Here is a 21,922-nt window from a genome sequence, read left to right as displayed (position 1 = left end):
ATTATTTGATTGCTATTTTTTATAAAACCCTGCACCTCCTTTTCACGTTTGTTTTGGCTGGTTACGGACCACAGCCAATCGGATTGTCTTATTTGAATCTTGCTTTGTCTGGGATATATTTATCTACCAATCAGCTTTGATTTTTCAAATTTCCCGGTTTAACCCAATCCAATAAATTCAATCAAATTTATCTTGCACAGTATGCATCCCAGCATCTCGCAACATTCAAAAATTTTGCAAGCAGCAAGCAAATTGTATGTCAAATCAATCAAGCATAATCGTATTTCTTTTCCCACCCACCACTCCCTTATTTTCTAGTTTTGTGCGTTTTGACTCTATGCGCATTATTGTAGTTTTAGAATTTTGTCCGCAGTGACTTTAGATTTTATATTACTGTGGAGAAACACAGTTTGATAAACTGTGGTTAGTTTTTCCCAAACATGTCTTTGTTTACATTTATATATTATTTCACCATTACTTTATGTTCTGCTTGGCCACTGTATCCATGCCGGTTACCGGTGTGGTGTATCCAACCTTGATGTATTAGATAAATCAAGTGTTGGCAGGGAGGCAAAGAAGAAGTAATGCTGTGTCCTGGCATTGATATATGCTCCTTTACATTGCATCTTATGATATCTACATATGTCATCGGGTGCTGCATGGCCTAGGGTGGATGCCTGTATAAGGGGGGGTCTCTTAATGTATCCTAAGATTAATTTTATGAGAAAATTATGTCTTTATTCCTATTCAACTTAAAGTTACCTTTCAATTCAAGACTGTTCCTAGCAGCAACATTACCAGGTGTTTTATTTGAAGGTATTCGCTGTGGAACATTCAATACCTGTAATTACAAATAACAATTCATGTATTTCTTTTCATCTGAACAGAGAAAAGATAGTAAGTTTTTTGTAAGAGATAGATAAAAGTATTTTACTAGTGGCATTAGAGATATTTCCTAGCTCAAGCATTGTAATTAAGATTGACATCTGAAATCAATAGATAGGTGGGGCTTCAGTTTGTATACATTATACTCTGCATTATACTTAACATCCAATAACATTCAAGTAAAATGTATACAAGTTGAAGCCCCGCCTATCTAATGATTGCAGATGTCAATCTTAATTACAATGCTTGAGCAAACAGTTATACAAACAAAGCAAGCAAGCAAACCAAACCTTTAAACTACAAGCATTATGAAAATAGCTCTAAGTCAGGATTTTTGTCTGCTATACATTGGTGAAAGAAGAGTATTCATCTTTATGTATGGAAAATATGGTAACTGTTCAGAATGAAATGTCATGCTAGTAATACTTTCATATGCTTATCATGGTACTGTATGGTAATCCAGTTAAATCCTCATCCATATATTTTCTAAATCAAATTATGCTTTGTTTGCATAGTTATTACATGTTTTGTTGACAACAAAGAGACTATTGCAAACTCTCCAAATAATCTTAAAAAAAGCCTGATTCAGATCAATGAACCATAAATACTGTCAAAATATCCATTTTTTTTAAGTTTATAACTTTCACAAGAGTACACATACTGAAATGTCTAGCCTGCTTTACTTATCATGGTTGAAATTATATTGAAACTCAAAGAGAAAAAGGTTATACAACAAGGATTACATAAAATCAACATTTTTAATGATCCATAAAAATGAAGTAAAGGTCAGATGAATTCTGTCAGACCAGCAGGTAAACCTTAAAATCATTCATACACCAAATATAGCTAGCCTATCAATTATAGTATCTGAGAAACAGACCTAACCCAGAAAATAAATTTTGACCAATGAACCATGAAAATGAGGCCAAGGTTAGATCAACTCTGCCAGACAGACATATACACCTTGCATTCATTCCATACACCAAATATTGTTATAACCTATTGTTATTTGTATATGAGAAATGGACAACCATGAAATCAAACCACTGACTTTTGAACCATGAAAATGGGGTCAAGATCAAATGAACCCTGCCAGACAGACATTTTCAGCTTCCAATCATTTCATACACCAAATATAGTTGACCTGCTTCTTGTAGAACCTGAAAAACCAACTTGTCCACTAAAAAATAACCTTGATCACTGATCTTTCAAATGAGTTTGAGGTCAGTCAAACCCTGTCTGACAGACATGTAGACCTTACAAGGATCCCATATACCAAATATAGGTATCTATAGTCATAATAAGTAAGAAATCTACATGACAACAAATTTATTATTTTATAAGCAGTCAACCATGAAAATGAGGTCAAGGACAATGGACAAATTAAAGACAATAAAATGTTACTTTTAACTAACTTCAAACTTAATCCTTGATTGGAAAAATAACAGCTGAAACCATTCCAATCTTTGTTTGATGACGATAGACTTTTAAGTTGTTGGAAAAGCCTATGAAGTCCTTTTTTATAACAAGTGGGAATAATCCTACAATAGTTTAGTGTTGTATATATAAAATTGATAGAACATGCTCCTCTGCAGTTACAGGTGGAAAATAGAAATAGATTTTTGTATATTTTTGTACCACACTTTTTTGTCTAACAATCATTGATACAGACCCCTTCATCATCTTCTCCAATTTCAAAAGTATTTGAAGGATTCCGTGATTTATCTAATAATTCTTTAGTCACTCTCCGACCTAGGTCTGCTTGGAAAAACGGATGCTGTAATAAGATTCAAAAGTATAAATAGTTTGATCACAGATAATTATGAAAACTTAATTTCATAATCACATCTAATTTGTGTTGGCTTTAAACTATAAATCAAATAATTTCTGCGCATCCTTTGTAGTCTGAGCGATCAAAGTTAGACTGTACTTGTTAAAGTTGATCTAATTTCTACTAGTCTCTTGGAGCTTGAGCAATCATTTTCGACTGTACTTTTATCACAAATTTTATCACTCAATTATCTTACTATCTCAAAGCATATCATGTAAATAACCATCTTACCTCTAAAAGTTTATCAGCTGTGGGTCTTTTCTTAGGGTTTTTAGTTAAAGCAACTTTAATAAAATGATGAAAGACTGGGGACCTACAACATAAAGTAAAATTTTTAATTTTCATCCATCAGTACATATCTGTTCATTATAAAAGTATTCTTCTCACAGCTTTGATTAGTATAAGATACTAAACTAGAGGCTCTAAAGAGCCTGTGTTGCTCATCTGGATCTAAGTGCATCTCCAACAATGGCCTCTCTCCAGCATTGTAAACTAGAATAGAATTCATAACTAAAATCTCCTTTTGGTAGATCTTGTACTTGCGGATCTTTTTTCTGTTTTGTTTCACTCTATCAATTCTAGTTTTTGTCAAAAACACAAAAATGGGTAAAATAAAAATAATCTTTCAATGGCAGCAACTCCTATAATGAGTCAACTGACAATTTCAGCTCTTATCATGCTTCATCTTTTTTGATTTTTACAGTCTCTATTTATTTTTTATAGTTTCGGGATTATAGACAAAAATGCAAAAATTGGTAAAAATCTCCATTTTAGGGCAATGACCCCTATAAAAAGTCCACTGACAATTTTGGCCATGTTTATTTATGTGTACATCTTGCCCTGCTGATAATATTTGTTATTTATAGTTTCTATCTATCCACTATAGTTTTCAAGATTAAAGACAATAAAAAAAAATTATAAAAATTGTCATTTAAGGGCAATAACCTTTGTTACAACTTGACAATTTCAGCTGTGTTGACATATTTGTATATCTTGTCTAATTGATCATTTCTATCTTTTAAAGTTTCCTTCCATTTATTATAGCTTTCAAGATAATTGGCATAAATGCAAAATATTGGTAAAATTTGTCATATAAGGGCAATAACTCCTTTAACGAGTCATCTGACAATTTCAGCAGCTCCAATTTATTTGTAGATCTTGTCTTGCTGATCATTTTTGATACATAAAATTTATCTCTATCTGTTATAGTTTACATGAAAGGCAAAAATTAAAAAAAATATGTTAAAACTTGTAATTAAAGAGGAAGAACTATTAGTTGTCGGAGTTTTTTTTACGTAAACGCACAGCAGTAAGATCTTACCATACAGAACATTTTTGCCCTGTGCGATTTTCTATCTGTAGCTGTTTTCAAGATAAAAGGCAACATTTTAATTTTACCCATATGTTCTATTTTTAGCCATTTTAGCCATGTTAGCTATGTTGGTTGGTAGGCAGGATAATCAGGCACGTTTTTAAAACTAGATACCCAAATGCTGATTGTGAACATTTAAAGAACAATTATGTGATGGTTATATGTAATTTCAAGTAGGACTTCTGAGCCTTGTACTCATATGTGAAAAATATAAAAAAAAATTGCCTTTGTTTTGCTTCAATATTGAAAACTTTAACAAGCTTTTTATTGTAAATTTAGTTGGTTTGATGTCTTTTTAAAATTGTATTGTCAACTATTTTTGTGTCATGTAAAATATGTTTCATAACATGCTGCAACTAAAAGTAGAATGTAAAATATATCATGTAAAGAGAAAAGCAGGAATATGTGCTCATAGGACAATACTAATTAAGCATGTATTTCTAAAAGTTCAATTCACAATGAACATGTGTACTAAGTTTGAAGTTGATACTATCACGAACTACCTGAAACAAAAACTGTAACCTGATATTGGAAGGAAGAACAAATGAATGGTAAGACAAAGGCATAAAATTTACAAAAGAAGATAGAATTAAAGGCTTTTCATTTGATATTTTTACTGTACATTTGATAGTATGAAAGTTTGCCTTGGGAGCCATGGTAAATATCAATGAGTATACAATACTGAGGAGCATTGAAAACACAACTTATATACAATAGTATTACCCACTCAGCACTTACCATTTGGTTTTATCTTTGAGTGTTGGAGGTTTAAATCCACTTTTAGACATAAGAAACAATGCTCTGAAATGAATAATAGATATATTAGTTTTGTAAGTCAGGGAATACCTTTAATACAAGAAATTAAAGATTTCTATTTCTCATGTTTCCATTTCCTTCATGTAAATTATGTTTTATGACAATCACTAAACCATTCAAAATATCTTAATAAAATATCTAAATACAAACATACAGAAATAAGTATTAATATTGTAAACGAAGAAATTTCTATACGGTGTAATTTTTACAATCTGCTTTTCAGATCTGCATAGTTTCAACATTTTCTAAGGCTTATATTAGTTTACTTTTCAGGGATGACCTGTCCTTACACAAATAAGGAAAAATAAAGTAATAAAATATGTCCTTATTTTCTGAAACACCTGACAAGGTGAAGGTGAGCCAAACCAAATTATAAACTCAATATCAGTAGATTACATTACAAAAATCTTTTATATGAAAGGCTGATTGTAGAACATATTTGAGCATTAATTATATGGTAAAAAATTCTATTAAGCAGGGGGATTCTAAAATAATATTTACAATGAACCCTATATACATTTTCTAGTAATGCCATGAGGGAAATAGCTTTTATCATTATAAGAATGTATCCCTATGGAAACAATTTAGGAAGTATCGCCACTTAATACCCAAGATTAAATCTTAACATTCATCCATGTTGAAAATTCCTAGTATAAGAACCATATCTCTTTAATTTTAAAATAAATGGAATAATTTTCAAATCCCTATTCTCTGTTGTATTATTTTTATTTATCTAGTCAATCTGATGATTGGTTAAATTTTTGGCAATCGGCAAATCCCTATCTATTAAACATAATACAATATTACTGTACCTCATAGGATGAAGATCACATAATACAATATTACTGTACCTCATAGGACGAAGATCACATAATACAATATTACTGTACCTCATAGGATGAAGATCACATAATACAATATTACTGTACCTCATAGGACGAAGATCACATAATACAATATTACTGTACCTCATAGGATGAAGATCAAACATTGGAGGTTGTAATTCTGCAAATTCTATTGCTGTAATGCCCACTGCCCAAATATCACACTGTTGATTGTAGCCTCCCTTCCTTTCTACTGCTGCTACCTCTGGTGCCATCCTATAAGTTATTTACTTTTATAAATATTTTCTTTAAAGTTGCTAGTTTGACAGTTTTTCAAATTTACCTTTGGGTTTTGTTGCTGTGCAAATTTTTGTTTTACATGATCTATTAACTGTTAACAGTATTAATAAACTGTTAACACAGAGATATGTCTCGCCTATTTGTTATTTTGATAATGCAAATTTTAAAATTAAAATAGCAATACTTTAACATGTAAGTTATGCAAATATTCAAAGTCAATGAACCATGACTGAAGGTACAGGGCTAAACAATCTCCATGGAAAGGAGATGTGCCAATGATAATACAACTGCATACCAAATACCATTGACTTTTCATAAGTCGTTCCCTTTAAACAAACCTAAACACAAACATTAACTTGCAAACTATGTAAAAGTTTCAAAGTCAATGAACCATGATGAGGGGGTGGGGCTATATAATCTCCATGGAAATGATACTTGCAAATGCCAATACATTTGCATACCAAATATCATTGACTTAACATTAGCAATTCATCTTAAACTGATCTAATAAAAAATAATACATGTAAACTAAGCAAAAGTTTCAAAGTAAATAGACCATGACTGAGGGGGTGGGACCAAATATTCTCCATGGAAATGAGATGTGCTAATGCTTATACAACTGCATACCAATTAACATTGGCCTACGACTAACGGTCCCCCTAAAACTGACCTAATCACAAACTAATACATGAAAACTAAGCAAAAGTTTCAAAGTCAATAGACCATGACTGAGGGGGCAGGGCCAAATAATCTCCATGGAAATGAGATATGCCAATGCTTATACAACTGCATACCAAATATCATTAACCTACCACTACTGATTCCCCATAAACTGACCTAATCACAAACTAATACATGTAAACTAAGCAAAGTTTAGAAGTCAATAGACCATGACCGAGGGGGCAGGGCCAAATAATCTCCATGGTAATGAGATGTGCCAATGCTAATACAACTGCACACCAAATAATATTGACCTACCACTAGTGGTTCACCATAAACTAGACCTAATCACAAACTTAATACATTGTTGACGCCGCCGCCGGAAACAGCATACCTATGTCTCGCTTTTTGACTCTGTCAAGGCGAGACAAATACCTAACAATGAACCTATCAACACAAAATGCATTAACCTGAACAGAACAAATATGGGGTGTACATTAATTAGAAAGCAACCCACAACACCAAAATATGTCCAAAAGAACATATGGAGGTCCTATACCATCTCAACAATAGACAACTGTTATACCATGTTTCAAGGCTACCTGTGAAATATCTTTGTTTTTTCATTAATTTTTTGCAAGTTGGATAATATTTCCACAATGATTACTGATCTATTAGCTGAGATTCAATTATGAGTAATTATCCATCAAACTTACCAATATGGCGTACCAATGAAAGACTTTCTTTTACACATTGTCACTGTTATCTGTGCTGACACACCAAAATCAGCTGAAATATAATATGAACTAGACTATACGGTGACCTATAGTTGTTAATTTCTGTGTCATTTGGTCTCTTGTGGAGAGTTGTCTCATTGGCAATCATACCACATCTTATTTTTTATATTAAATATTGTATGTTTTATTTTTGTTTTTTTTGTGTTTAAAATGATTGTTCTTAAAATGAAAATACTAATATGACAGGTCCTAAAAACTAGAGGCTCTCAAGAGCCTGTGTCGCTCACCTGTATTTACTGATGCTATAGTATGAGATATGAGTTATTATTATGATATCTAAGATAATAACAAAAAACTGCAAAATTTTTGTAAAATTACTAACTCAGGGGCAGCAACCCAACAACGGGTCGTCGGATTTGTCTGAAAATTTCAGGGCAGATAAATCTAAATCTGATGAACATTTTTGCCACCTGTCAGATTTGCTCTAAATGCTTTAGTTTCAGAGATATAAACCAAAAACTGCATTTTACCCCTATGTTCTATTTTTAGCCATGGCGGCCATCTTGGTTTTTGGCGGGGTCATTGGACAAATTTTTTAAACTACATACCCTAATAATGATTATGGCCAAGTATGGTTAAATTTGTATCAGTAGTTTCAGAGAAGAAGATTTTTGTAAAAGATTACAAAAATTTACGAAAAATTGTTAAAAATTGATTATTAAGGGCAATAACTCCTAAAGGGGTCGACTGACAATTTTGGTCATGAGAACTTATTTGTAGATCTAACTTTGCTGAACATTATTGCTGTTTACAGTTTATCTCTATCTATAATAATATTCAAGATAATAACCAAAAACTGCAAAATTTCCTTAAAATTACCAATTCAGGGGCAGCAACCCAACAACAGGTTGTCAGATTTGTCTGAAAATTTCAGGGCAGATAGATCGTGACCTGATAATCAGTTTTACCCTTTGTCAGATTTCCTCTAAATGCTTTGGTTTCAGAGATATAAGCCAAAATCTACATTTTACCCCTATGTTCTATTTTTAGCCATGGCGGCCATCTTGGTTGGTTGGCGGGGTCATCGGACACATTTTTTAAACTAGATACCCTAATGATAATTGTGGCCAAGTTTGGTTAAATTTGGCCCAGTGGTTTCAGAGGAGAAGATTTTTGTAAAAAGCTAACGACGACGACGACGAACGCCAAGTAATGAGAAAAGCTCACTTGACCCTTCGGGTCAGGTGAGCTAATAATATTTGATATCGTGGAAATTTTTTACTAAAGTTTATACATTTGGAGAACAAAAAATTCCTTTATCTCTTTTTGTTTATCTTTCTTAAATTAATACTTAATTGATAAAATACATATTCATTACTAACATTTTACAATATTAAAATATTTATCTTTTGCAAAACAGAAAGTCATGTCATGTAGATGAGGCAAATTTAATAATCTCTAAGGAGTTGTGAATTAGAGATGTATAATGCTCATATGAACAAAAGTGAAATACTTGTTTGGCTATTAGAAACCAAAGAAATTTAGTCGATCAAACATTTTAATGAGAGATATGCAACATTTCAAATAGCACCATGATTATAACCCCACTCTGAACCACAGTAAAAACTCCTGTAAAGCTTTGGAAAAGCCAAAAAATCATTGTGATTAATTACACACATACGCAGTACAAAAACTTCCCATTGTAAAGAAGTGTGTGAAAGTTTAGTTTGTGGTTAAATAAACAATCTGCTAAATATCTCAAATCTTTGTAGATAATTTGGTAAAACTAGATAACTTAATTAACAGCTTTAGATGTTTACATGCTTAATATCATACCTAACTTGACATCTCCATCATCTGTTAACAGTATATTAGCACCCTAAAAAAATAAATTTAACATAACTACATATTTGAATCCCAATCATTATACTACATAAAATTAATTTGATTTTCCCAGTAATAACAAAGACCTTGGAAGTCATTACATCCATAACACAAATTATAAGAAAATCAATTCAGATAGCACCACATTCAAGAAATATAGCATCACATTACCATGATGCTAAAAGTCCCTGAGGAGAACACTGGGCCTAAATCCGACAACCCGAAAAAGGACCTTCCGCCTCTCAACCTAGTAACCTTCAGCATTTAACAGAGCAGAACTTGCAAAAAATGCAATAATCTAATAGTTTTTTTTCACATTAAATATCATCAAGGAGTGTGTACATTCCTTATCAAACATTATGTTCCAGGGCAGGAAAAACAATAAAAATCCTCAACAGAAGTTTTCTTTGTGAAAAGTGTATCCAAAGATTTCGTAAGTATGCCAAAGCCATAATGTTTGCCTTGAATAAAACACCTGGGTCTTTTTAAATAATTATGTGGTCTGGATACCTTAAATTGTTCAAATGATGTCCTCTATGTAGTGTTAACTAATACCTGAATAGACGTCCTGTCAAGTATTAATTACAGACCATACATCTCACCTTTATATTGCAATGTATTAGATCATAGATCTCACCTTTATATCTCTGTGCATTTTACCCTTGCTATGTAGATACCCTAATCCCTGTAACGTCTCTCTACATAAAAAAGCTATCTGTGACTCATTCAGTGGACCAGTGACTGTGAAATAGAGGATATAAATGTTAAATATAATGTAAAGAAGATATGGGGTCTCTGTAATGTTGTTACGTCTAAACGATATCTGTGAATCTTTTAGAATAACTGTATTTGACATTTTTAACAAAGGAAATGTTTAACGTTTTAACGGATTTTTAAGTTATGTGTAAAACTATCTTAGCTAATGTTATTTTTTATTATCTTGTAATGTATATGATGATGCTGGTTCTCCATGAACAACAACAATCTGTTACTTAAGTAAAATTGATAAATATCTTGGGTATATTTCCTGACAAATGTAATTTTGACATTCTGCAACTATGTCTTCATGTCCATGTTTAAACCAAAATTATATAAACTTACTGTGATAAATATCCTGCATAGATCCACCTCCACAAAACTCCATTGCAATCCATAACTTTTCTCTCCTGAAAACCAGATGCAAATATGAAGAAATGTAAATAATAAATATTTTTTTCAAATATGTTTGCAAAATGAAAAGAAAACACATCTCTAATGGTAAACTATATATGTTGCTGTTCAAAACTGTTTATTGATTGAAATGGAGATAAATTATGATTTATCTGCAAGAATGCTAATGCCGAAATGTGTAACCTGCTTTAGAATTAGCATCACTGAAAAATATGTCTTTTTTTTTTAAGGCAATGTGTAGTAACATTATTCCAGAGTGTTTTCTATTGTGATTTTATCATAAGTGACCATCTTATAATCTATCCTTTTATACCTGTAAAACCTCATCAAAAAATAACGATCCTTTTTACAGAGTACTTAACTCTTACCTTAAATAGCTCCCAAAGTAAGCCACAATATTTTTATGTTTGCAATCTTTCATCATAACAATTTCTTGCTGTATAATGGCAAAATCATCCCCTGAAACAAATGATATAAGTAAGTTAACACACAATACACATTATGAAAAAGGCAACAAAAATGTAAAAGACTATTTTACAAAATGAGCATGCCTATTTGTATAAAGATAAGGCAACATACACAATCTTCTATGTTAAATAAACTGTTATCACAGAGATATGTCTCGCCTTTTTGTAATTTTGATAATGCAAATGTTGAAATTAAAATAGCAATACTTAAACATGTAAGTTATGCAAATATTCAAAGTCGATGAACCATGACTGAAGGTACAGGGCTAAACAGTTTCCATGGAATAAAATGTGTCAATGCTAATACAACTGCACACCAAATACCATTGACTTATTATAAGTCGTTCCCTTTAAACAAACCTAAACACAAACATTAACTTGCAAACTATGTAAAAGTTTCAAAGACAATAAACCATGATCAGGGGTGGGGCTATATAATCTCCATGAAAACGATACTTGCAAATGCCAATAAATTTGCATACCAAATATCATTGACTTAACATTAGCAGTTCAACTTAAACTGATCTAATCACAAACTAATACATGTAAACTAAGCAAAAGTTTCAAAGTAAATAGACCATGACTGAGGGGGCGGGGCCAAATATTCACCATGGAAATGAGATGTGCTAATGCTTATACAACTGAACACCAATTAACATTGGCCTACCACTAATGGTTCCCCTTGAACTGACCTAATCACAAACTAATACATGTTAACTTAGCAAAATTTTCAAAGTCTATAGACCATGACTAAGGGGGCTGAGCCAAATAATGTCCATGGAAATGAGATATGCCAAAGCTTATACAACTGCATACCAAATATCATTGACCTACCACTAGTGGTTCCCCATAAATTGACCTAATTATATAATCACAAACTAATACATGTAAACTATGAAAAGTTTCAAAGTCAATAGACCTTGACTGAGGGGTCGGGGCCAAATAATCTCCATGGTAATGAGATGTGCCAATGCTAATACAACTGCATACCAAATATCATTGACCTACCACTTGTGGTTCACCATGAACAAGACCTAATCACAAACTCCTACATTGTTGATGCCGCCGCCGCCGACAACAGCATACCTATGTCTCGCTTTTTGACTCCGTCAAGGCAAGACAAAAACTTTGAAATATTAGATAAGAAAATTAGGTATCAGATGCACAATGGTCATTTTGTTTAAACATTCTGTGGAACTTTCAATGAAATAGAGTGTATTTTTTCAGAGGAGTCGCATTCCTCTCTTGTAGATATACATTTCAAGAGTAAAATTTCTGTTTGTTATGGTAAACCCCCTAAATTATTTGGATTTATAAGTAAGTTCATAATGACATTATGTAAGTAAGATTTTCTGTAGGTCTCATTGCAATACAGTCAATTAGGAAGAACAGCAGATAAACGAAGACTTATAAACACACATCCTAATTGAAGTGTATGCATTCATTTGTACATTCATAAACATGTATATCCTACATGTAGCTAGATCTATGGTGAGGTAAAAATTACATCAAAGCTACATCTGGAATTATTTAGAAACACCTAGTCTATGTATTCTGTTATAATAGATAGTAATAATATTCTGAGAAATTAATAGAAACATTTTTTCTGATCAGAAGTAAAAATTCTGATACGTATATTCATTATCAGAGTACTGGAAATACTGATTCTGTTCTTTAATTATGTAATTTAAAAATGTATAATTTCATACATAAATATAAATTAATTATATCTAAATTTCACAATGTAAATTGTAAAAGTATTTTCTTAAAATTTATATAACATATTACTTTAATAGATCTATAAAAGTTAAGAAATAAATTTGATATTACAATTTCTTATTAATTACCAGTCATTTTATAATTAATTGCACTGCAGTAAATTAAACTTATGCAAATAAGTAATTGCATAATCGAATTGAAGTAAAACAATAGAAATAAACTGCTACCATGCAATACTTCATCACAAGATGAACTTTTAATTTGTTAGTTTTTATTGCATCAAGATCAAACAGACAGCAGAAGACTAAGTTACTCAGTACCAAGCTTTGTTCTATTACTGGAATAATATGTATAATTAATGTACTTAGTGAGTTATAGTTTATTAGCTTATCCAGTATTTATAAAACTAGAGGCTCTAAAGAGCCTGTGTCGCTCACCTTGGTCTGTGTGCATATTAAACAAAGGAACTAGATGGATTCATGACAAAATTGTGTTTTGGTGATGGTGATGGTGATGTGTTTGTAGATCTTACTTTACTGAACATTCTTGCTCCTTACTATTATCTCTATCTATAATGAACTTGGCCGGTAGTTACAGTGGAAAATATTTTGTAAAAATTTACAAAAATTTACAAAATTTATGAAAATTGTAAAAGATTGACTATAAAGGGCAATAACTCCTTAAGGGGTCAATTGAAAATTTTGGTCATGTTGACTTATTTGTAGATCTAACTTTGCTGTACATTATTGCTGTTTACAGTTTATCTCTATCTATAATAATATTTAAGATAATAACCAAAAGCTGCAAAATTTTCTTAAAATTACCAATTCAGGGGCAGCAACCCAACAACGTGTTGCCTGATTGGTCTGAAAATTTCAGGGCAGATAGATCTTGACCTAATGAACAATTTTATCATCATCAAATTTGCTCTAAATGCTACGGTTTCAGAGATATGAGCCAAAAACTGCATTTTACCCTATGTACTATTTTTTAGCCATGTCGACCATCTTGGTTCGCGGGCGGGGTCATCGGACACATTTTTTAAACTATATGATGATTGTGGACAAGTTTGGTTAGATTTGTTTTAGTAGTTTCAGAGGAGATTTTTGTAAAAAATGATAAAAATTTACGAAAAATGGTTAAAAATTGACCATAAAGGGCAATAACTCCTTAAGGGGTCAACTGACCATTTTGGTCAAGTTGACTTATTTGTAGATCTTACTTTGCTGAACATTATTGCTGTTTACAGTTTATCTCTATCTATAATAATATTCAAGATATTAACCAAAAACGGCAAAATTTCCTTAAAATTACCAATTCAGGGGCAGCAACCCAACAACGGGTTGTCCGATTCATCTGAAAATTTCAGGGCAGATAGATCTTAACCTGATGAACATTTTTACCCTATGTCAGGTTTGCTCTTAATGCTTTAGTTTCAGAGATATAAGCCAAAAACTGCATTTTTACCCCTATGTTCTATTTTTAGCCATGTCGGCCATGTTGGTTGGCAGGCGGGGTCATCGGACACATTTTTTAAACTAGATACTTGAATGATGATAGTGTTTAAGTTTAGGTGCATTTGGCCCAGTAGTTTCAGAGGAGAAGATTTTTGTAAAAGTTTACGGACGACGGACGACAAGTGATGAGAAAAGCTCACTTGACCTTTCAGGTCAGGTGAGCTAAAAAGGTAATTATACTCTAAAATACATTTGGTACCTGGTTCTAATTTTATCATCTTAATTGCTGCTAATTCATCTGTATTTAGATTTCTTGCCTGAAAAATAAATAAAAAAAACAAGATGCACTGTGAGCTTATTGCAGACTTATTATACACCTGCTCAATGTTGTTGACTTAATGAGATGAAAATGTCATATACATGTATGTGCACAACATTTTAAAAATACAAGTTTGCATTAAACAGGAAGTAGATGGTTGAAATAACTATAAAGATCACAATCATGTGAAGCTCGTGTGCTTTACATGTCAAAGATATCTGTTCTCTGAGTTTTCTGAGAACAAGAAGCTGGACATGGATCTGAAACATGTTTCCTGAATTGACATAATCAAATGAAGCTTGGTGCAAAATATCAAGAAGTTAGGACTTGAATTCATTGAGAAAAAGACAAAGGAATGTGTTGCAGACAAGACGGAAGGATGTTCAGATAGGAATAAATACTCCATACACTGGGAACAAAAGCATAATAAATTGCCAGGATTACTGGAATCTCAGAACTTTGAGATTGCATTAAGTGTTCTGTAGAAAAATAACTTTAGTCGAAATAACCTTATGTAACACATGTACAAAACTCTATATCCATGTAGAATGACATCCAAAAATGAGGGTTAAACAAGGTCATAGCAATATCACAAAAATGTATACAAATGTGAAATTGATTGCAATATACAATGTACACTTGTAGTTAATGAGGAACAGACCTTAGTATCATGGCAATTTTACTTGAGCAATTCAGTGTTCTCCCTAAAAACTTTCATACATGTACATGTATAACACCAGGACCTGTAACATCTACATGTCAATTTTAAGAATTGATAGCATAACGTCGGTAACAATACATTTTTTGTATTTCTATGAAAATCATTTCAGATACAAGTAGCATCTGATAACCCTTCTTTTCTTGGAGCAGTCTGGTGTTTGTTGTTGGTTTGGAATATTGTAATGTCTAATATAGTTCCTGTTATCCTTTTTATGTGTATATATAGTACAGGTTGACTTATTGAACAATAAAATGCTCCGCAGGGCGCAGCTTGATACGACCGCAGAGGTCGAACCCTGAACAGTTGGGGGAAGTATGGACACAACATTCAAGCTTGATACAGCTTTGGATTTGGATTGTGATTAAATATTTGACACAGCATAGGTTTCTAACACAGATTGAATGTGGTCTAAGAACTTAAAAATTTTAAATTGGACATTCACCTATTATGGTCCAATATCCAAAAATCTAAATACATGGTTAGATTCAGCATATCAAAGAACCCCAAGAATTCAATTTTTGATGAAATCAAACAAAGTTTAATTTTGGACCCTTTTGACCTCAATGTGGACAAAGTTGATAACGGGGCCCAAAAATCAAAAATCTAAATACATGGTTAGATTCAGCATATCAAAGAACCCCATATATTCAATTTTTGTTGAAATCAAACAAAGTTTAATTTTGGACCCCGATTTGGACCAACTTGAAAACTGGGCCCATAATCAAAAATCTAAATACATGTTTAGATTCAGCATATCAAAGAACCCTAAGAATTCAATTTTTGTTAAAATCAAACTAAGTTTAATTTTGGACCCTTTGGACCTTAATGTAGACCAATTTGAAAACGGAACCAAAAATTAAGAATCTAAATACACGGTTAGATTCGGCATATCAAAGAACCCCAATAATTCAATTTTTGATGAAATCAAACAAAGTTTAATTTTGGACCCTTTTGACCTCAATGTGGACAAAGTTGATAACGGGGCCCAAAAATCAAAAATCTAAATACATGGTTAGATTCAGCATATCAAAGAACCCCATATATTCAATTTTTGTTGAAATCAAACAAAGTTTAATTTTGGACCCCGATTTGGACCAACTTGAAAACTGGGCCCATAATCAAAAATCTAAATACATGTTTAGATTCAGCATATCAAAGAACCCTAAGAATTCAATTTTTGTTAAAATCAAACTAAGTTTAATTTTGGACCCTTTGGACCTTAATGTAGACCAATTTGAAAACGGAACCAAAAATTAAGAATCTAAATAAACGGTTAGATTCGGCATATCAAAGAACCCCAATAATTCAATTTTTGATGAAATCAAACAAAGTTTAATTTTGGACCCTTTGGACCTCAATGTGGACCAATTTAAAAACGGGGCCCAAAATCCAAAAACTAAATACACGGTTAGATTCAGCATAGTAAAGAACCCCATGAAATCAAGAATAAAACCCCATTGAAATTGGTCAAGAAATAAGCAATTTATAGGAAGTATCTTCTTTTGCACAATCCTGTGCTATTAAATATTTCTTGCTATTGCGCAATACTGTACAATTGACAATTTCTTGCTATTGCGCAATATTGTGCTATTGGATATTTCTTGCTATTGCGCAATACTGTGCAATTGAAGATTTCTTGCTATTGCGCAATACTGTGCAATTGAAGATTTCTTGCTATTGTGCAATACTGTGCAATTGAAAATTTCTTGCTATTGCACAATACTTATTATATAATAATTTACACATCCTGTTTGGTGTGTATCTCCTACCATATCATTATTATTTGATTTTAAATATAAATCAGAAATAACCAACTTAAAATGGAAAATTTTAAAAGAAACAAAAAAGGAAAAAAAGGGAAAAAAAATAAATCCCCCCCCAAAATTTTTTGAACCCCCATTATGATTCATCACCCCAAACTCAATCCCAGCCTTCCCTTTGTGGTATGGTACCTTGCAGTACAATTTCAGAGAGATCCATACACTTGAACACAAGTTATTGTCTGGAAACTAGAAAAAAATGTGTTTTTTGGCCCCTTTTTGGCCCCAAATTCCTAAACGTTTAGGGCAATTACCCCCAAACTCAAACCCAGCTTTCCCTTTGTGATATGGAACCTTGTAGTACAATTTCAGAAAGATCCATACACTTACACACAAGTTATTGTCATGAAACTAGAAAATTGCTTGTTTTTTGCCCCTTTTTTGGCCCCTAATTCCTAAAATTTGGAGGCAATTACCCCCAAAATCAATCCCAGCATTCCTTTAGTGATATGGAACCTTGTGGTACAATGTCAGAGAGATCCACACACTAACACACAAGTTATGTCTGGAAGTTACAAAAATGCTTATTTTTGGCCCCTTTTTGGCCCCTAATTCCTTTACTGTTACTGTTATAACCCCCAAAATCAATCCCAACCTTCCTTTTGTGGTATTGAACCTTGTGGTAAAATTTCATAAAGATCCATTCACTTAAACTAAAGTTAGAGTGCGAAAACCAATGTGTCTTCGGACGACGCCAGACGACGACGACGTCATACCAATATACGACCACAAAAATTTTTTTGCGGTCGTATAAAAATGGAGATACATGTAATGCATACAGCATGTACAGCCTTTAAGTAACATTGTATGTCTGAGTGACATACAAACCAACATACATTTTCTGAAGCAGGGGAGTAGGAGCTTGGGGCAAGGGAGGAAATTGCCCCCACTTACAAAAGGTGGTAAGGCAAATCCATGTCCCCCTTCTCCTTTTCACACTTTTTGGCAAATTTTTTTTGTTGAAAATAAAAAATGAAAATGAAAGAGGATACTGACTAATCTCTAGTCTATCAAAATATAGAAAAATGTTTGCTTTTTTTAATGTCACTTTCAACAGTTCGCCTCTTCCTTTCAGTCTTCTCCTACGCCAATATGTAGCAAATATTACTGACCTATCAGTCATGTGTGACTGAAGTGTGTGAAAAAGAGATCGAGTCAGCTTCTTCTCTTGACTCATACATGTGTCTTGTCTATCCAATGTCCAAAAACACTGGTTTTCATTTCAAAATTTCATATTTGGTTATAAATAAATGTGCAAGTCAAGAATTTACATGTTCTGAATGATGCTTCATAAATTTGCATACAGCATGTATATATTTTAAAACAAGAGTCATTTACCAATCTGCTATTGTTTGATGGCTTTATAAAAATATTTTATCTCTGTACAGTAGTTACATGACTGGCATCATTAGTAGAGCAGGAATTGGTGACCTGTACAGAGCAGCTCAATTTTAAAGTTATTGAGGACTGTGTTGACCAGTCTGTGGTTTCTGAGATGTCGAAAATATGTAATCCCAGACTAGATATAAATCTTTACTGCCAAAAAAATCTAAGTTCACTTATCAGTAAAATACATGTTTGGAAATAAGAGAATTTTTTTTTTTATTTTGATTCTGAAAAACACTGAAGGTACATGGCTAAACAATCTCCATGATGTGCCAATGCTAATACAACTGCATACTAAATACCATTGACTTATTATAAGTCATTCCCTTTAAACAAATCTAAACACAAACATTTACTTATAATTATAAACTATATAAAAGTTTCAAAGTCAATGAACCATGATGAGGGGACGGGGCTATATAATCTTCATGGAAACGAAACTTGCAAATACCAATAAATTTGCATACCAAATATCATTGACTTAACATTAGCAGTTCATCTTAAACTGATCTAATCACAAACTAATACATGTAAACTTAGCAAAAGTTTCAAAGTCAATAGACCATGACTGAGGGGGCGGGGCCAAATATTCTCCATGGAAATGAGATGTGCTAATGCTTATACACCTAAATACCAATTAACAGTGGCCTACCACTAATGGTTCCCCTTGAACTGACCTAATCACAAACTAATACATGTAACCTAAGCAAATTTTCAAAGTCAATAGACCATGACTGAGGGGGCAGGGCCAAATAATCTCCATGGAAATGAGATATGCCAATGCTAATACAACTGCATACCAAATATCATTGACCTACCACTTGTGGTTCACCATAAACTAGACCTAATCACAAACTAATACATTGTTGATGCTGACGCTGCCGCCGGAAACAGCATACCTATGTCTCGCTTTTTGACTCAGCCAAGGCAAGGCAAAAATGAGAAAAAAAAGTATTGTCAAAACTTTGCTGTGGATACTGTACATGCTGTAATTTGATCATAAAAAATCTCTGTCCTAGTTATTGATGTCTGAAAACCTTTTACCTTAACTTGTAAAAAAATAATAAAATTGAGAATGGAAATGGGGAATGTGTCAAATAAGTCCATTTATCATTAAAATATGAAAAATTGAAAGAAAAAAAATGAACATTTTACTCTGAATGCTGTCTTTTGATCATAAAAATGCTTCTGTTCATGTTTCATATAATTCCATGCAATTTGACAGAATTTTTTATCTTTAAAAAACTTTAATCACTGCCTGAACCTAAATGTGCCGCAGGCAACAATGGAATGTAAGGTTTCTATATATGTCGCTTCCACAACAAAATGTTGCAGGCTTGACAAAAATTAAACTTTTCAGTGTTCTGGTTTCCTTTTCCATTGCATTAATGTCCACAACATACTTTGACCAGCCCTGTCTTAATGGCTTTCATAATGTTTTGATAAACAATAAATTGTACAAATAATCATGATGATTAAACAATGATGAAAGTAACAGGCAATCTTATTCTTAACTGGTTAATTGACTACATTGTACAATAATAAGCTATATTTTCTTTGTTGTAAGTAGATTCTGTGATTGGGGTTAAAGGTCTTATTGTGAAACATACATGTATGTTTGCCTGATCTAATTCTTCAGTTAACAATTGTTTGAATAATATGAGTTAATTACAATAATATTTTGTTTATTTGTATCTGTTTGATTTTTAATTAGGGCTTATGAGTATCATGATTATTTTAACTAGTTGTTGATTTATTTAATAATTCAATCATCTTCTATAATCGTTTTGAGTTCATTTAACACCCTTTTGAACTTTGATATCCAATTTTACTTAAAAATACACAAGTTATATTGTCTACAATACAACTACAATACTGGTATATCAGTAATGTACCAGTATTGTTGTTTTAAAAAAAAAGTTTCAATACTGGTACAAAATTTGTATACCAGTATTGTGCACAATACTGGTATATCAGTATTACGATCACCAACTACAGGAGATCCGAGTTATTTTGCAAGTGCAATTTGACCAAGTCTGGAATTGGTACATTTTGTAGAAACTAAAACCGGAGTTCAGACAAAAATCTCAGCTGCATGATCAATCGTTTTCTTGATCTATCATTTTAGGCAGGACAGTCAGTCTTAATCAGATTTGTCAGGTTGAGGTAACTTTTGAACGAATCGGCAGTCAGAATCTTCAGTAAGGACTTTAACTTTTAAGGAGGCGTTTGTCACAGACTAATCTAATGCTTATCAATTGTTTTAAAAGGAAGTTGACTTAAACTTCCAACAAAATAAATAAAAAGAACTTAAAAACAAAATATTTAAGGTTTATCTGGGTCATAATTATATGACTATCCTATTCACAGGTTAACACATTCTTTTGGATAGATTGGTTATGATTCATCAACAGTGTCAACATTAGTACATTCTTAAATCAAAATAATCCTTGTAATAACACTGATATTTTCATTTCCTAAAATGTTTCCGTGGTATCTATTTTGACAGGACTAATTCAACATAAACAAATTCGACATCTGTAATCGGAAACACTTGACAGTTGACTGTCGCTGAATCTCACCTTATAAACATCGCCGTAAGTTCCGCTCCCCACACGCTGGATGAGCTCAAAATCATCCTGTGGGTTACGACGGAGGATGCCTGAATCCACTTGTCGATTAAAATCCATTATTCTTGGTCATCTACATTATATTTCTTCTAATTTTAAATAATACATTTCTGTCATTTTTCAATTCTCAAAATCGTATTCTAGTTCCGGTGATTGCGTGCGCAGTTTTCTTGTTATTTTTTTTTTCTAAAGGGACATAATTTCGCGGATTTTTCTTTATTATCCCAACTTCCCATGATACTTGTAAAACTCAAATGTAGCAGTGACAAAAATTTTCAGTTGTTGTGCTTAGAAACGATAAGAAATTATCACGCCAGCATGAGCTTCTTCTTCCTTTCTCTGTAATCCTATAGAAATAAATGTAACTTGAACATGGTCCAAGTGCTTTTCATGATTGATCTTAAAAGAAAACATAGGCGCTTAATTAGTTACAGGATATGGATATTTTTCTCTCTCCATTATTTGCACTGAAAATACAATTTTCTACCACATACTTGACATTACTTGTCTTTTCTTGTCTTAGTTAAATTAATCTCTTATATAACTAAACTTAAGTATAAAATTGTAATTATCTTACCTTGTTTCGGGTGAAATTTACCTGTTAAGTATGTGTTTCTTACCATAAAAATAGAAAAGGAATATTTAGTGCAAACAAATTTTTTTTCAAATACAGTCCCGTACCCAAGCGCCTGTGAAAAGTAAAATGACAAAAATACCGAACTCCAAGGGAAATTCAAATCGGAAAGTCCTTTATAACACGAATGGCAAAATCAAAAGTTCAAACACATCAAACGAATGGAAAACAACTGTCATAGTCCTGACTTGGTACAGGCATTTCCTGATGTAGAACATAGTGGATTAAACCTGGTTTTACAGCTAGCTAATCTTCTCACTTGTATGACAGTCTCATAGAATTCCAAATTC

The 21,922-nt window shown here is 32.4% G+C and overlaps 1 protein-coding gene across 4 annotated transcripts in view; it reads right to left on the bottom strand.

Moving 5' to 3' along the window:
* LOC127698221 (mitogen-activated protein kinase kinase kinase kinase 5-like) overlaps positions 1-21,165 on the bottom strand; it is a 90,554-nt gene extending 69,389 nt beyond the window's left edge. For all 4 annotated transcript variants that reach the window (XM_052201574.1, XM_052201577.1, XM_052201575.1 and 1 more), the window contains exons 1-12: positions 20,951-21,165; positions 14,382-14,439; positions 10,848-10,938; positions 10,411-10,475; positions 9,947-10,050; positions 9,262-9,304; positions 7,405-7,477; positions 5,873-6,004; positions 4,827-4,889; positions 2,948-3,029; positions 2,558-2,662; positions 763-841 (exon numbers count right to left, since the gene is read on the bottom strand). In XM_052201574.1, the coding sequence (XP_052057534.1) occupies positions 763-841; positions 2,558-2,662; positions 2,948-3,029; positions 4,827-4,889; positions 5,873-6,004; positions 7,405-7,477; positions 9,262-9,304; positions 9,947-10,050; positions 10,411-10,475; positions 10,848-10,938; positions 14,382-14,439; positions 20,951-21,058 (1,003 nt within the window). In that variant the 5' untranslated portion in view covers positions 21,059-21,165. The remainder of the gene's footprint in view (positions 1-762; positions 842-2,557; positions 2,663-2,947; positions 3,030-4,826; positions 4,890-5,872; positions 6,005-7,404; positions 7,478-9,261; positions 9,305-9,946; positions 10,051-10,410; positions 10,476-10,847; positions 10,939-14,381; positions 14,440-20,950) is intronic.
* Positions 21,166-21,922: the final 757 nt, after the last annotated feature.

This window comes from Mytilus californianus, unplaced genomic scaffold, assembly GCF_021869535.1.
Source record: "Mytilus californianus isolate M0D057914Y unplaced genomic scaffold, xbMytCali1.0.p SCAF_4, whole genome shotgun sequence".
Classification (NCBI taxonomy): Eukaryota; Metazoa; Mollusca; class Bivalvia; order Mytilida; family Mytilidae; genus Mytilus; species Mytilus californianus.
The sequence above is the reverse complement of the archived record's forward strand: the minus strand, read 5'-3'. Positions and strand labels throughout refer to the sequence as shown.